The sequence below is a fragment of the Saccostrea cucullata genome, unplaced genomic scaffold (assembly GCF_032062105.1).
Source record: "Saccostrea cucullata isolate Sc308-1 unplaced genomic scaffold, CSIRO_AGI_Scuc_v1 ctg434, whole genome shotgun sequence".
Classification (NCBI taxonomy): Eukaryota; Metazoa; Mollusca; class Bivalvia; order Ostreida; family Ostreidae; genus Saccostrea; species Saccostrea cuccullata.
In genome coordinates, this window is record NW_026924500.1 from 57,048 (window position 1) to 75,140 (window position 18,093).

General features: G+C 30.9%; 2 protein-coding genes across 2 annotated transcripts; both read left to right on the forward strand.

Moving 5' to 3' along the window:
• LOC134266556 (interferon-induced protein 44-like) lies at positions 1 to 5,955 on the forward strand. The gene is made up of 6 exons (XM_062748778.1): positions 1 to 222; positions 1,179 to 1,263; positions 1,904 to 2,113; positions 2,286 to 2,432; positions 2,835 to 3,012; positions 3,166 to 5,955. The coding sequence occupies exons 1-6, from the start codon at positions 203 to 205 to the stop codon at positions 3,474 to 3,476; spliced, it is 951 nt and encodes a 316-aa protein (XP_062604762.1). The 5' UTR covers positions 1 to 202; the 3' UTR covers positions 3,477 to 5,955.
• Positions 5,956 to 7,975: 2,020 nt separating this feature from the next.
• On the forward strand, positions 7,976 to 17,040 carry LOC134266546 (homeobox protein unc-42-like). The gene is made up of 4 exons (XM_062748766.1): positions 7,976 to 8,096; positions 8,858 to 9,102; positions 16,240 to 16,539; positions 16,710 to 17,040. Exons 1-4 carry the CDS (start codon positions 7,976 to 7,978, stop codon positions 16,809 to 16,811), a joined length of 768 nt encoding a protein of 255 aa, XP_062604750.1. The 3' UTR covers positions 16,812 to 17,040.
• The last annotated feature ends 1,053 nt before the right edge of the window (positions 17,041 to 18,093 follow it).

Sequence of the window (18,093 nt, forward strand, 5' to 3'; positions counted from 1 at the left end):
TCATTACATTCTCATTCATATCCCTGTAAGTAACATCGAATAACTATAAGAGAAAACACCTCTTGAGTTTTATAGACGCCCATCAGAACCAGACGCGCTTACATTACCACTCTCTAGGTCAAATGAAAGTTTGAAGGAGTAAGCGAACTTAACATTTAAATCTTTAAAGTAAAGGAAGATACATTGTTCTCTCGGGCGCATAATGGCGAACTCTACTGTCACGTAAGCTTAAAAAACTGTCAAATATCTTTTACTTTTACATGTTCTCTCTCTAGAAATATTATAATGATAACCTAGGCTAAATAAAACGGTAGTTTTAAAGCAATATGAGCTTAATTTTGCTATTTAAACATGCTATTATGATATATCTCTATGTAATTTAAAACATCATGTTTTTTCACCATCAAACTTGCATCTTATATTTCTATAAGCATGCAGTAATTTAAAAGTTACTTTATTTTTGTTACCTTTAATATACATTGTACTCTATTAGAATTTAATTATATGTATCATAATAATTGTTTCTATGGTTGATACAATTACTTTATCGGCAAACACAATCTCCTCTATCCACAAACGTAACCATTTCTAGAAACTAACGAGAATATACTTCCGTTATACTGTCCCCTGTATAGAGTCGTCTGCGTGTCGCAGTATTTAGAGTGCTTTTTTGTCCTGCAGTTATATCGGAAATAGTTTCATTAGTTTGTATGAACATGTCCTTTCTAATATCGGTATTAAACCTAAATCTTATGTAGAAAAAAAACAAAACAACTGAAAACTTCCCTTTGTAACTCACAAGAGCAATTTTTGTTAGGCCATTACTTATACATACACTGATTTGTCTACGGGTTTTTTTACTTTTTCCCATTTTTCCCCAACCATGACAAGGAGGAGCGCACGGCGTGTATGAGCGGTTGGCAGGGGATGCTCATTCCTCCAAGGCACATGATCCCACTTCTGATAAATTCGGAGGTCCGTGTTTGCTCCCGCATTGTATTGAAAAATTGATTTTGAGCTAGAGCACTGTTTGTTATCTCTGTTTGTAATGGATCTTTCAATAAACATTGTTTATAAGCATTTGAAATGAAAATATTATGAGAAATTGAAGTTAAGGATATATGTATTTAGTGGGGATGTATTAAAATTTGTTTTTCTCCTTCTTTAATATATTACAGATCAAAAGAACCACCAACCGATATTTCTGATGATTTACTTCAGACACCTTGGCAGGAAATGGATGACTTTGACTGGAGCGAAAAGGTGAAATGTTGAAAAATATTTTTTTTTTCTTTTTGGATAATCAATAATAAAAAAAATTGGAAAAAACAGTTTTATATTTGTTTTAATTAATTTTTTTTGATTAATTGATTAATTGTATGTTCCCTCTCGAGAATTTTCACTCATATGGAGACGAGACTTTGGTAAGAAATTTGTTTGTTATAGCTTTTGGGTTTGAAACTTGTTTATTATGGCATATATGTTATTAAAAGAATTAAAAAACATACAAAACATCATGTAAGTCAAATACGCTGACCTACAGTAATATATTATGTACTTGTTTTTATCCAAAGCACATGCTTTTTTCTCCTGTAGATATAAGAAACCGGCTGTTAATGAAAGTTTGGTGCTGATAAAATATAATTATTTTAATATATACTAAAGTGATTTAGTGCATATTCCTAAAGTACATGTAGTTTGATAATTAACTTTTTTAAATCTACTCTAAATATGTTTGTTTATTTTGACGTTGTACTATGTTATCAAATACATAAATAAGAAGTTTTACATTTAACAATGTGGTATTTTCAACAGCAATACAATAAAGATTGACTAAGTTATGTTTGTGCCTTTCATAAAAAGATTAAAATCATAATATTATTCCATTTTTTTTTTGCTATAGTCCTTGGATAGTCTTCTGACGGAAATAGAGAAATACACGCCCTTGGCAGAAATTGGAAATCATTCAAATATTCCACACGTCAATATTTTACTATTAGGGCGTATTTCATCGGGAAAATCCAGTTTCTTCAATACCGTGGACTCTGTGTTCAAAGGGAGGTTATCGCTTAGGTCACGTGCCGGATGTGCAAGTTCTAGCTTAACAAAATCAGTAGGTTTACCTAGATATACCTAATCACAAATTACATAAAATTAGGTACATCAATTGCTATTGATTTATAAACAAAAGTTCTTTACTTTCTCTACTACATCATGTATATGTCTTTGACTTATTGTCTAATCACTGACTTCTTTTTTTTTAAAGAAATGAACTTTAATTCTAGATTGATATTTACAAAGTAAAGGGGAGAAAAAACACTGGCACCCTAAACTTTAGAATGGTTGATTGTCGTGGTTTAGAAGAGGACCAGAGTGTGAACTCTCGCGATGTCGAGGCAATTCTGGATGGTCACGTGATGGATGGATATGTGGTTTGTATTATTGTTCACAATTCGTGTTCTTGCGCTGTGACAAGGTTTATATTTTGAGTACAATGTATAATTGAGGAATATGGAACAATTTTGGAGCATTTTTATTAGTTAAATATGTATTTCTAAATAATGGTGAAAGTAACATAAACCAAATTTACAAGACTAATAACATAGTTTTTTTGTCCTTGATGAAAGGAAGAAAAATTTTATTATATCAAAATTATCTGTGATCATTTTATTTTATATTCTAATAGAGAGACTTTGTGCATATTTTCACCAAGAGATTTGTGTGAAGTTCAAATTTCTATTACTCAAAATTGAAAAATTTGAAGTTTAACTGTGAACATTAATTTTACACTTGCACAATACATATATTTTAATCTAAACCTTAATATTTTTTAGTTTAATCAAAGTACACCGATTACAAAAGATAATCCAAAGTTCAGAAAAAATCCCACCTTTGTTGATCGTATCCACTGTGTCATCTTTGTGGTTGATGGTTCAAATCCACCTGAAATAACAATGTCTCAGAACGTTGAAAAACAAGTGAAAGAACTCCAAGAAATGATGAATAGAAGAAGTAAGTTGCGCTTTTAAATTGTTTAAAAAAGAAATTGCGAGAAATCGTTGTATATATAATTAACTCAACATTTGATTTGTGGTGGCAATTTTACTCGCAAAATTACATGTAGTATATATCTATTGAGTTATGACAAAATTTTATTTTGTCTAGAAATTCCGCAGTTGATCCTGCTTACCAAAGTTGATACGATGGCAACTGCAAAGGAAGAACTATCTAAAGTATTTCACAGCAAAAGCGTCTTGGAGATGAGGGACAAAGTCGCCATGTCGTTTGGGTTGCCTGCCTATACCGTTCTTCCGATGCAAAATCTCGCAAACTCTCGAACTGTCTCGAAAGAGGTTAAGATACTGACATTGTACAATCTGCGTCAGGTACTCCGAGCTGCAGACGATTTTCTGGAAAATCACGAAGAAGAGATATCGGGAGATAAATATATGGGAGCTCAGACTGAATCTTACTGATTTAAAATTTCCCAGACAATTTTTTTCATTGTGATAATAACATTATTTTTGAATGTTTAACTAAAAAAAAAAATTATGGATTTGAAAGCTAATATTATGGAAGCGTATTAGTGCCACGCAATATTTTTTTAAGTTGGTAATTCCAACTTTAAAGTTGGAAATTCCAATTTTCTCCTTGGCTTTTACAACTTTAAAGTTGGTAATTCCAATTTGCGTGGCACTTATATGCTTCCGTATAATTGGGTATGCATATGTGTTTCATCTTTGTTTTGATCAGAAGGACTGATGATACGAACTCACTTAAATTTAAAAAAAATTTTGAAAGGGAAAATGAAAATTTTTTTCTGCATAGATTTTAATATTTTATTCGAAATTTCACGATAAAGAGGTTTATAGTAAAACACTGATGTCCCCGCACGCAGCTTGTGGCGAGGGTTGAAGTTTCTCAAATGCAAGTCAAATTTCAAGGTCAAAAAAGTCAAAATTGTTGGTATCCAAAGGAAGGTCTTGTCATAAGGAATAAACCTGTGAAATATGAAAGCCCTTGAGCAACTGTTCGAAAGTTATGGACAAATATAATTATTTTAAGAAGTGGGTCAAACTCTAAGATCAAGGTCAAAAGGTCAAAATATTTATACCCATAGAAAAGTCTTGTCACAATGAATACGCATGTGATGTACGAAAGCAATAGCACAAACTGTTCAAAACTTTTTAAATCTATGTTAAATTTTGTTGTTGTTTTTTTTTTTTAAGTGGATCAAACTTTAAGGTCAAGAGGTCATATTTGTTGGTATCCCAAAGAAGAGTCTTGTCACAAGGAATACACCTGTGAAATGAAATATAAAAATCGTATCTCCATCCACTCAAAAGTTATGGGCTATGTTAAAGCTGACAACAGACAGACAGGACAAAACATGCAATATATCCCCGAGATCTTGCGATCCGGGGTATAAAAAATGTGTATAGATTTAAAAGAATAGTTGCATAAAAGTAGAATTTTAAACATCAGAAAGTTTACAATTTCTTAATGATTTAGAATTTTAATATTTGCATCATTTACTCTCTATATGAAAGTTTTTAAAACTCTTTTGCAGGGTTTGAACAGAAATTATTACATTCAGATGAAATGCTCCTTTTTTCTAATTCTTTTTTTCTTGTAATTCCTTTTTCAACGTGATACTGATGTTTATATACAGTCTTGAATTATATATATATTCGTAATATTTGTATTTACATTTTTTATTCATTTATTTTCAGTTGTCAAATTTTATGTCAGAAAAGAACAGTAAATATTTTTAAAGAATGATTCAATGTCTTAATCTAATATTGAGGGATAACTTGGAGGGGGTAATATTTTTTTATTATTGTTTAATTCTGCGTCTTTCTTTCCTCTTCTAAATAATTTTCACTATCTTCTGTTTCATGCTCAATTATTTCCAAAGATCCCCAGTTCAATTTAGTTAATATTTTAAGATATCTATCGTGTTTTTATGAATAAGAAATCATTGTGTGTTTTTCAACACATTGTTAGGTCCAGGAAATTAAAAAAAGCGAGCCAAGTAATTTAAGTCATCGAAGAGGGGAAGAAAGACGTAAATTGTTCAAAATCTTGCTTACTTATTGGTATTCATGAGAAATCGAGAAAACTAAATGAGAAATAGGAATGCAATTTGGATAACAACCCAGTTAAGACTGAGCAATGGGCCCTCTGGTTTTTCTCGCTATTATATAAATCATCCATGTTCAGTAGACCTGTGTAATTTTCTTAGGACTCGTTAGGAGCCAATCAAGACAATTACCTCCAAATATTCTCTTTCATATAGAATGTATTGGCCTCCGTCTTGTAGAAGTCAAGAAAATAATTTAAGAAATTTTCTTGACAAATTGTGCGACAATTGCATGTAATTTTTGGATGAATGTGTTTAATTCTTTTATCTAAGAAAGTACATTCTTCTTAATGATTGATTCATAATTTGTATCACTTTTTAAAAATGAAATTGCATATTAAAGGAGTTTTAATGTATAAAATTATCAATTTAAAAAATAAATATTAAGCTAATATTAACTATAATTTTTCACTTATCCTTCTTGTTTTAGATTACAGCGATGCTGTCTCGAATTATTGATTAAATAATCAACGAAGCTACTGAAGGAGACAGTATCTTCTACGGCTTAAGTTATATTGTACATCCTCTAGCTTAAAACTTTAAACTACAAAAAGAGTTAATTTGGGATAAAATCAAATACAAAGTAAATTGCCAACATGGATATTATGATATGATCGTATACGGAAGTATCGACAAAGATCTTAAAGAACTATCGGTATATTATACTACCTCCGATAATATAATTCTTTGAGATTTTTTCTGTATGAAGACAAAATAATCATTTACAGAATCTTGGAATTAAAATATTTACACTTGTACATTGCTTGTCATTAAATTGGAAAGAATGCAAATAAAGTTAACAGCGGATTTGATTTTAGAGTTATGTATATACATAAATGTAATTTTTGAAAACGCGTAAAGGTTAAAGACACAAACATACTACTTTTGTAAACTTCGAAAAATATGTTTATATTTTTCGTCTATTTAAATGGGTTTGTTGCTATAATTTTTATATACAGTACTTGTACGTATTTCTCTCCTATTATTCCAAATTTAATATGCAAATATTATACTTTTACTATAAATTTGGGAGAGAGATGCTATTTGCATATTTGCTTCCAGATCCTTTTTATTTACTCCCGTGTCAAATGTATCCACAGAATGTTTGGAAATGTTCCACTCCCGTCCAATTCTTCTCTTGTTTATATATTTAAAGATGAAAAATAAACTAGGAAAGTTAATAATATCGTATAGCATTCATGCTTCCAGTACATTTATCTACAATGTACAATGAACATCTGTTTTTACAATACTTATTCACCACCTTCCGCTTTGATAACGGTCGTGTGCTCTATTGGCCAATTAATTCAATTAAATAATCCAATTAATTTGACCGTAACAAACGTTAAACATGTGTCTTCTTCAAACACAGTAATTGGGTGATAAAGCAAAAGTAGCTATTAGACAGATTGGACAATAATTATTTTTTACGGAATTTTGTTTTTGGATAATAGATTAAAAAGGTACCGACGTTTGTATGATTCAAGCATTACCTTGGGCTCTTTTGAGTATTCTCCTAAAATGTACGCAATTCTATAGTAACAAAAGATTTTTCAGAATTTTCTAAAATTTGAGATACACGTACGCTATATACAAAAATAGTTTCAAAGTTCCTCACTATTTTTATGACCTAATTGTGAAACAGCGGGTGGGACATCTGCGTTGAGTCCACCTATTTCTCTACCTGTCGGCAAGGTCCAATTTAGGTCCATCACATACCTGAAAAATGTAGTCACTATGAGACAAAACTTATTTATGAATAAAAAATGTTAAATTATGATATTGATTTCATAAAATATTTACATTGAAATTTATTTTGTCTTGCTATTTTCTTCAGAGTATTTGGCGTAAATTACTATGAAAATTGATGTCTTCATTTGAATTTGTATGAAATTAAAGTAGGTGAAACGTGCCTTAGAATTCAGTTATTACAGTTTTTTTTAGTAGAGAGATAAATGGTACATATATACTCCGGTTACTGATTTGAATGTTGTTCGTATGAAGTAAGCCTCTGAAAACCTCCGAGGGTGTAAAAATTGCACAAGATTTGTTCCCGAGATTTGACTTCCCTGGGTCCTTTTATGTCTTATCGTGACCGCTGGTTGGGGGTAACCTCGTGCGTGTTAAGGGGGTGATTTTCCTAACACCAGAACTCTATTTCTGGTAGAAAGTGTAACCCCCTCTTTAGAGCAATTGAAGCTGGCCATCTGGATAATCGAAGGCAATTTCACTCTTCTTCATGCAATTTGTGGATATTTTAGTTCTATAAGTTGAGTATATTTCCAATTATAAACCCAAAAGAAAGTTTTCTGACTATCAGTTGCAATGTCTAAACAGTCATTTTAATTTCTGCAAAATTCTTTTTTTCAAAATGACAATCTTGTGATTTTTCTTCTTTTTTTTTCATTGTCTGAATTTAAAGAAGATCGTGAAATAATGAGCTATGAATACACGTTAGCATACTTAATGGTTAAATTTTTAATGTGAAACCTAATAAAAAGAAATTGGTAAACGAAAAAGATCATATGTCATAATAAATATTCGACAAAATCAATATTGGTACCATAATTTGGTAACGCCCTCTAGTTATAATAATTATTCGGCAAACTCTTTGAATCTGAACGAACCAATCAGCGATCAATTTGGAGCAATATATGTCGTTAGTATTCTGATAGCGATTTCGCGTAATTTGATTGGCCGACGGTCTTTAGGTAAAAAAGTCTCCAAACGTCGTACTATAAATCAACAGATAAGAAAATTATATTAGACATTTAATTTTCGTCCTCCAACATAACAATAATAAAAATACCATTAAAAAATACTCTCTAAAAAATGACGGACGATAGAATTCAGCATGGAGAAGATGGTATGAGCAAGAGAAAACTCGATGAATTTTCTGCGCTTTATAATTTGGACAATGGTACAAGTACTCGGAACCTCTCTGACCCTAATGGTAGGTATTTAGTAACCTTGTTCATCAACGCAGCTGAATTCAATTTAGTTGACCACTAATAAGTTTTGTGAATTAACCTAATTTACAACTACCCCATTAATCACGGAATTGAAAATGGAAAGCATCGAACTATCAGGTGGGTTGTTACATATCTAGGTATATAATTACATTTAATTTACAATACTTCTAAATTAGGGACTCTTGATTTAGTTACGATAGAGATATAAATTACGAGTAACAATTTGACTATTGTAACGGTATTGGGGGCGAATTTTTCTATAAGATTCGGAAAATTACAGGTAATTTGTCACAACCCGGAATGTTTTGTTGACTGAAGTTTGGACTAACTAAATTTTAGATTCAAGAGACCCACATAATTTGTTTTGGATGTGAACGAATAAGATTAATAAAATTTGATAGAATTTGCAGTGGCGACCATGGTAAGTATTTTTATCGAATTTTGTGGGGACCATACAATAATTAGAGACGTGAAGAGAATTCAATAAATTTGACAAAATTGCTTTTGCAATTTAATTTAGCGTTGCTTTATATATCTTGAATTCTTCAGAATTGCTTGTTTAGTTATATTTCATTGCTGTAAGACGTTTGTTGATTTTTATCTGAGAAATTAAAAAGTTGTCGGGTTAAAAAAAAAATTATACCAACTTTTAACTCCGCAACATTTCTTGAATGTTGTCTTCTAGATACTTTTATTTGTTATTCATATCTTCGAAGAAAATTATTTTTCTTGTTTTTCAAAGGTCCCGAAGGCGCATTTAAGAAAATAAAGCATGAACCTGGTTCAGGAACCACCAATTCCGGAATTAGCGGTGGGAGTTCGAATCCAGCGGCGTGTCCTACTCCCGCGCGACGCCGCCACCGAACCACATTTACACAGGAACAGCTTCAAGAATTAGAGAATGCGTTCGCCAAAAGCCATTACCCTGACATTTACTGCCGTGAAGAATTGGCCAGGATTACAAAACTCAACGAGGCCAGAATACAGGTAAAAATAAATTATTTTATTTTTTACTGGTATTTAGAGTATTTAGAAGAATTCATTTATATGGTATATGTCTATGTTAAGGAGAAAAACTATATCGGTCTGTTATTTCGTTTTACAACATGGGGCTTATATATATTTATTTCGAGGAGAAGATCGGCACAGAAATGTCAAAATCAAATGGGGGGGGGGGGGGGGGCTACTACAAATTTTGACGAAGGTGGTTTTGATTTGAGTGGCGACTTGATTAAAAAATTAAATTGTCCCGAATTTTCGATTTTATATATAATACCCCGTGATTAAATGTTAAATTTGTGATACTAATGTCATAACTTAAAAATCAAAATAAATAGACAAAAAGTTCCTTCAGTATTTTTTTTCAGAATTTCATGCTCGAAAATATTTTTAAATGGTATAAAGACTTAAAACAGTGTTCTGATTCTCGAGAAAAGGTTCTAACAGATCTCATAATTAGAGAAGACGATTCTATGAGAGTGACAGAATTGACCATAATTAAAAGCTTGAATTCCCCATTGAGAAATAAACAAGGGGTCTAGTCAGAAAATTATCAATATTTGTACCAAAAAATCGTGCTAGAAACAAACGAGGGAAATTTTGTTTGACAGATGGAACTAAACTTGACGAGAAACGCACCGCGGGAGGGGTTCCGAAGGACCTAACGAAATCATTAACGTCAAAAACTTCAAAAGATTTTTATTTTTCGATAGTTTGAACCAATGACGAGGAAAACTTTAATCGTTGCTCCGATGGAAAAGAAATTCATCTAAATATATAATATTTACTAATTACTATTTAGAATAAAAGTTAAATCAGTATGCTTTGCTATTAAAATTCTATATATTCAATTTGCTTGACAGATGATACAAACAATTAAAAAATCTTGAAAATAGCAACTTAATCATTTTTATATAAGTAAAATTAAAAAAAAAATAGCTGCATAGATTTTTTTAATTTTCATTTCGACTATCGAAATGATGTCCTAAAATAATATTTATATTGATTTATAAAGAAGAAAGCAAAAGGTAGGATTTTGAACATTGTTTTAAGTTTACCTTTTCTAAATAAGTTAAATTAAAAATTTGATCTTTGCATCATTTCAACTAAAATAAGTCCAATCCATGCATCCATTTTTGATGATATTTTTGGCAATGAAATTGTCTTATCAGGCAAAGAAACATTTATGATTGAAGACTTTTATTTAAAAAATACGGTTCACCGAAAAATACACACATATAATTTGATTTTATGTTTTTTATACTTCGAGAGCAAAGTATGATGCCCAATTGATCAAAATTGAAAAAAAAAACAATAATAAAATGATATCGAAATACCTGCAAGTTTATAACATTCTTACTTCTTTCCACTGATGTAAAACGTAATTCCCTTGTAAACCTTGGATCAATTTTTGTAGGCTAGTTCCATGAAAACCTCGTTTGAATTAAAAACAAACAAAATGTTGAAAAACTGCACGTGAATAATTTTTATTTATTTATTTATATTTTTTGCCCTATATGTGCTTATTTTAAACTAATATCATGTCTAAATTGACTAATTTGAATATAACATTGAACATGTTTTTTAATGGGATTTATTCATTATCAATGCGGGTGAGACATAATCCGTTTTTTGCAGTGTTTCGGATATTATGATATTAATACAATATGCTTAAATGATATTATACATTCAGGGTGTTTTTGATCTTCATGCTTGTAAAGAATTTTAAGAGAAATTTTATTTAAATTATAAAGAAACAGCTTACAACTTAAGGTCTGGATGTAATAACTTATGTATACCAGTTTGTAAAACAATGTCATACTATAGTCATACTATAATAGTTTTATTCCATCAACCGTAAAACAAAATGAAGATGTAAAAAACTCTCCTTCATTAGCTATCTTTAAAGCAAAACTTAACTAATAAACCTTTTACTTTAACTTTGGTAATTTTTGCATTTTTTGAAACAATGCTAGTAATCTTAATGCACATTTAAAAAATCATTTTTTATCAGATATTCAATCATGTCAAAAGTGTGGATTTCATGTGAACATTATTTTATCAACTGACGTATAATGTTGAAAGAAACATATAAAAAAATTAAATGATATTGATGTTGTTTTTTAATGCTCTACTTAGAGGAAAATCTTACTCTTATCAAAGAAATTGTAAAATATTTTCACATGTACAAGAATTTATTAAATCTTCTAAAAGACTAAATTAGGGACACTGTTATATCAAATATTTTTAAATGCATAATTTTTTTTCAAATATTGGTATTATTTTTAAGCTGGAACAGTATGTAAATAATATGCATACAGTTAGGGGGTTGTCATTTTTTTTTTTTTTTTGAGATATAATATTGATAAATAATACCTGATTGTGAATCTTTATTTTTCATTATAATTTTATTGATTATCATGTTCATGTATTATTTACTATTTATTTGTATTTGACCAATTATAAAGGAATTACATAGGCATTGAGAAATGAATTATACTCAATAAAATATGTTTAAAGTAAAGAAACAGCAAATAATCATACATTCATATCGGTTTAAAAAAATCCATTGCGCTAAAGAACAAAACTTTTTGGCGCTTTTTATTAATAATAAGGGAAAAAATGTTTCTTATATAGCAAATTTATTTTAAAATATGTGACATTCTCTAAGAATAAAATTTTCATGAGATTTCCAAATGAATCCTAAATCACGTTTGGTTGGATGAGTTGTGTAATACATTTATATTTGTAATAATATTACATTGACCCCTGCGATGTATACCTGGACCAGGAAATCAATACACCTGTCATTAACAATTGATACCTGTTTATTGGCAGGTATTTTGTGTGAAAAGGTTTCGTCCGGTCGTACATTATTAATTGACCCCGTCACGCTTTGACTAAAAATGCTCTGAACTAAACGGAATGGTCATAAACCCGATTTCGTCAATCGCCAGATTTTGACGTAGTTGTATTGGATAAAGTATTTTTAACATATTTTCCCGAATCACATATATAAGTATTTAAAAGAACATAACTGAACTCATTTTCTCAGAAAAGATGCTCGGAAATCGTCTGATTTTTTTTAAGTCAGATTAAGTATCTACCTTTTGCATTCTTCCCTCGTTTTAGTATATGCGACTTCCTTGGAAATATTTATGAATGCAATGTAGCAGTACAAAATCTTCAATTTTTGTTTATTATAATTATTTTTTTCGTCATCATTTTTTTTTTCTCAAAGGAAAAAAATATTCAATTTTTTTTATAACAAAGGGAAACGGAAATATTTTGCAAATATAATTTTTTTTTCGATTAAGGCCTCTAAATTTACAAAATTATGCTTATGCGTAACGCACAAAAATAAATGTGACCAACCAGATAATAAAATACTCCACATAAAAACAAATGCAAAAAACTCTTTTTAGATATATCGAGGGTTTAGTAAGTGGCACAAAGGATTTTCATTAAAATGTCATATTCATTGCAAATTATATATATGTATATATATTTTTTTTTTAAAAATTCAAATTGTCATCTATTCGTAAAGAGCCGTAATAACACCTTCTTAGAACAATTCTTCAAGAAAAAAATGTAGAGAAAGAGAGAAAGGGGCAATTTTACAAAGCATTGCTTCTTTAACGTCCCTTATTAGAGTTTCTTTATAGATTAAATAATATTATTATTATAATAAAATGGCCCAGAAAAAACCAATTGGTGTACGAAAAAGCTGTTACAAAGAAAAATAAATATTTTCATTGTAATTCTTCCTGTTTGGATGATCTGATGCTTAGTTATTTAAACTTAAATTATAATGAACCATAACGTAATAAATTTATCTATGATAGTGATATGTTGTACATTTATAAATACCAAAAAAGAAATAATAATAAAAAATTAGAAATATGTTCAAATTAAGAATAATGCCAACAAGTGCAATTATGATGCTGAAATATTTGAACAAGAGATGTTATCTTTTTTTCACAAAGCGCTCCTTAACCAAAAATTTCATGTAACCATTTTTAAAAAAAAAGAATATCTGTATATATAAGGGATCAAATACATTCATTATGATACAGTACATATGTATTATTTTTAGAAAGAAAATAAGAAATAATATCCGAATGTTATGAGCTATGATAATACATTGATAGATTATTTAAATATGAAACGGTAAAAAGTATCGGAACTTAAAGCAATATGAGCTCCATTTTTGAGAATTTTATTTTGCCGTTAAAATGTGTTATTATGATAATTTTTCATATAATTTAAATCTTTATGTTCAATTAAACTAAGATAAAGTATTAAATTGTTTTAAAAGAAAGACTTCTGTACAATAAAATATATAGCATTATTTAAGAAATCAATTATTGTACAGGGCGACAATATTGCAATTTTGCTTCAATTATAGCATATAAAAAGTCCTTCCATAGCAAATATGAACAAAAGAAGATTATAAATGTTCTTTTTCTCTGTTTTTGAAATAGTTAGTTAAAACTTTGCAATAAAAATTCCCAACATCAAAGTTGCAGCTCATATTGCTTTAACAGTATGTAAAGCATGTGTTACATATCTTTATAATTTAAAAGATATATATATATTATTAAATTCGTGTTTAGATTTCAGGAAAAAAATGAAATCAAAATTTCACATCAAATGAAGCCAGATATTTAGAAAATCGAATGACAATTTTTCACTTAATATCTTTATTGAAACCTGTATTATCTCTTTACGATCAAAGCAACGATACTAAAGCAATTTCTTAAATTCGACCTCGTCAATTTTGTGAGCAGTAATACTAAATTATTAATGTAAACTTTTTTTCAATAAGTTTTGCAACGATGTCGTATACATGAAACAATAGAGGCTATTTTCTTCAGTAACGACGTTTTCCACTCTGGATCAGCGAGGCTATGTATGTAAGACTGGATGTACGGAAGGGGGAAAATTCAATTTCGAAAAAGCCAGCGATGGCAATGCGCTCGAGGCCGGAGTGTCGGCGCTGATGAATTTTCATTTGTCGCTAATGCAGTGAAAGAAAGCGCTAAGAGAGTTTTCCATTAGCGGTTCTGTCTTCTCTCATTATCTAGTCTTCTCTCTAGAGACGGGCAACCTCCTATCAGAGGACACTCCGAAAAAAAAATCTAGATTTTTTTTTATAAACTAAAGAACGCAAGATTTGCAATATAGCATGGTCTTTTTCATTGCAAAACGCACAAATGACGTATGGGCGAGGTGAATATTGTATAGCTAAATCATCGTATTGACTTTGAAAATGTGGTGAAATAATCAGTAAAAATATTGTCATATACAGACACATTACAGAAGTCTGTGATCAGCATGTATGGGTATTTCTTTTGGTACAACAGGCGTGAAAAGGCTTTGACTACATACACGTGTCAGACGTAACGCCATCAATTTCCGACGTGTAGGCACGCGTATAGATCAAGGGTGTCATGATTGTGTCGTTATAGGCACACGTCCCCCCAACAAGTGATAAAATGCCTGGTAGGACGGATAGATCAAAGGATATAGATAGGTAAACTTATCACGTATTTCAAAGTGTTTAAAGAGAGCGAGAAAAAGATTCTATTTCAGTACAAAATATTTTATTGTGTTCATACAAGAACCATCTGTATATCAAAAACAAAATCTAATAAAGAAATTAATAAAGGTCAATATGATTCAGAAACATTCGGTAAACTAATACTTTCTTTGAGTGTACTACTTCCAAAATAAAGTGGTTTAGCTTACAAATTAAATAGATTCCTGCCAATAAATGATAATGTCTTTCAGTACTTTCAAAATAAAGTGTTTTTATCTCACAAATAACAAAGATTCCTGCTAATAAATGAAAGTCTTTCAGTTTGTATTTATATAATTTCAATGATTTTTGAAACACGAGTTACACATTCTCTACGAAGGAATAGACATTACTGTTGGATATTTTAATAGGAAATCTTAGTTTGTACAGTACTAAAAGACACCAAACAACTTAAAAGAGAATAGTGATGTTTTTTGCTAGATTGGCAACTTCTATGTAAAGTAATATAAATTTTTGACACAAAACATTGAAAGATTAGACTCAAATCTCTGAGAGCTAAAAAATAATAATTATTATAATGGAAAATAACCACATGTTTACTTTAAAAAGTCGTAAATTATTCAAAAAGCAACACAAATAGATGGTCCAGAAAAAATAATTTCTTGAAAGACATTTTATGCAATTTAAAAAAAAAAGTTTACGAACGAAACAGATTATTTGGTAATTATGCTTTTAACAATGTATATAATATTATGGGCCTGTAAAAGTAGATTCATTGCCCAATATATTGAAATACAAGTTATAGGAATGCATGGAGCTCCAATTTGCAACCCTTTCTTGAAATGACTAATTCGTTTTCAAAAAGCCTAGCTGTACAAGAATACTCCGTACTCCAAACCGTCCTCGTTGCAGCTCTCTTTTCTCCAAAATCAAGTACATTTTGTATTAGAGGAATAATTGAAATCAATTCTGCTTTCTTGGATTCATTGACCACATTGAAAGCAAACATGCTGAATGACGAGCGACGAAGATAATTGCAGACGACTTTCCTGCACGCGCGACGAATTGACGTCTGCTTCATTAATCCCGCTAGAAATATTTGGTCTCTTGGTTCATCAAAACCTATTTCTTTTCAATTACGTATGCAAAACATCGTGTATTTCTACGGACATTTCTCGCTTTCGATGTCTTTAGAAAAGAGAAGACCTTCTTCCGGGGGTGCTTTTGTAGATTTCGTGTAGGATTTCCACTGAGCTAGACTTTGCATGATTAATAAATTTTCGCATTTTTGACTGATCAGAAAATTTGCAACTATCTGCATGAATTGTTGGACTTCAAATTTGATAGATTTTTTTTTGGCTAGATCATAGAGCAAATGGAAAGGATTTGCAAAATGTTCATGCATTTGTATATAACACTTGCGTATTAAAAAGATTAAGTTTTGGGGATAGTCTTGTACGTTGGAAAAGAAACTTATTGAGACAAAAAACTTGCAACAAGTCATCATATAATTATTTTATCCATGTCGATTTGTTAAAATATAGTTTGCTTTAAGAGGTTTAAAACAAGTGTTCCTTTTACAGGTGTGGTTCCAGAACAGAAGAGCAAAATACAGAAAACAGGAGAAACAATTAGCCAAATCACTATCGCCAGTAATGAATCCAGCTTGTGGAGCCATGATGAAAAATATTTACCCCACGACATCAAGGCCATACGGAACTTACCCTGCCCCACCCACTATGAACTCTATGTCTAGATACCCTCAGATGAACACAAGCTACCCTCCCGTGGCACAGTTCTCAAGCATGCCGGGAATGCCAACAACCAATATGGCGACTATGCCCAGACAAGTTCAACAGTTTCCAATGACAGATTATAATTTGGTAAGTTCAGGCATAATTCAATATACGTACTAGTACATGTATATATTTTTTGTCGGTACTGTTTGAATGAGGTGGTTTTGCAATTTGTTTAAAAAGTAGGGATTACATTCTTAATTAATCGAATGATGATTATTTTTCACGATGATGAATGATGATGATGATTTTTTCAGGAAACACACGAAGATGACTGGTACAACAAGAGTTTAACAGCTCTGCGGATGAACAACACACACCATGGTCTGTCGAACCCAGTGCTGCAGTATCAAGCGTGACCACAGAACACGATACCGCTGATTTAACGGTGTTCGAATAAGCATCGTCGCCAAAATTCAAACTGTGTTTAGAATTGATAGTTATATTTAGTGCTGATTGAAAAATGGATGTGAAATACAAAGGACTGCGTGGATAATATGACTTCGTATGAAAATGAAAGTTTATAGTATGCATGTTTATAAATGTAATTGTATGGCAAAACTATAATATATGTTATAATTAAAGAAACTGTGCACGGTGTTTTTGGTCACATAGTGATAATAGTTTTAACGTCTTTTCAACTACGTTTAAATTAATTTAGTTGGCTGTAAAACAGTATGTCGCTGACAATGCAATAGAAAGGAAATATACTTGTGCCATGATCTAACAGTGCAAAGTCAGAAATACACGAAGTAAAGATTTCAAACCAGACAAAACGTGTCGTGCATTCTAATCATGGAGTCCATGCCACTTGATTTCGTGAAAAAAATATTTTTGCTTTAATGACAAACAGTTCTGTTTCGATTTTTCAGGAAAATAGCCGTTGATAGTTAACTTGTAATTCCATGTTAATAAATTCAGACGACATAATGTTTAAAACACATGCAAAAATAAATTAAGCAGAAATACCGATTTTAATTTTTTTTTTCCTGCAAACTCGCATTGTATCTATGAAAGAAATGTATATAAATCCAAAATGAAGCGAAGTATTAATGTTGTATAACCCAACTTCTCTTCCATTTTGCCTCGGTCTATATTGTCGTTGAAAAGAAAAACACTAAAGATGTGTCATATGCCGACCCAAAACATTGTAATAGCTTGTCATCATTACCCGTTTTCTTTTCATCATCCTTCAATGTTCGATGGAGTTTGAAGTGGGGGTACTTAACTCCCTCCTCCCCGGGGGCTTGTTCATTCCAGCACGCTCAGTCGACCTTACATGGACGTCAATAATTAACCACGGCCACCTGGTCAGTCTAACGAGGGGGCGTGGCCAGAAGCGCTCGTTCTTCGCGGATGAAATTCAGAAATCGGACAATGCGCAGCATCTTCGGAGCAAAGTTGAACCATTTGGTTATCTCCGAAGGGAGGAAAACGTGTTAAAAATCAATATCCCATGATACAATAAAATGCCCGGATTTTCATTCATCGGGAGTTGAGTTGTTTTACAAAGAATCACGAGAAGAGACCAATATTTTAGGACAATACAGTAATTACCGATGAAAGCACGTTCGAATATTCCATTAAAGTACATTAACATGCCGTGTATCCTACTTCTCCTCTCACAACTTGTATTCAACA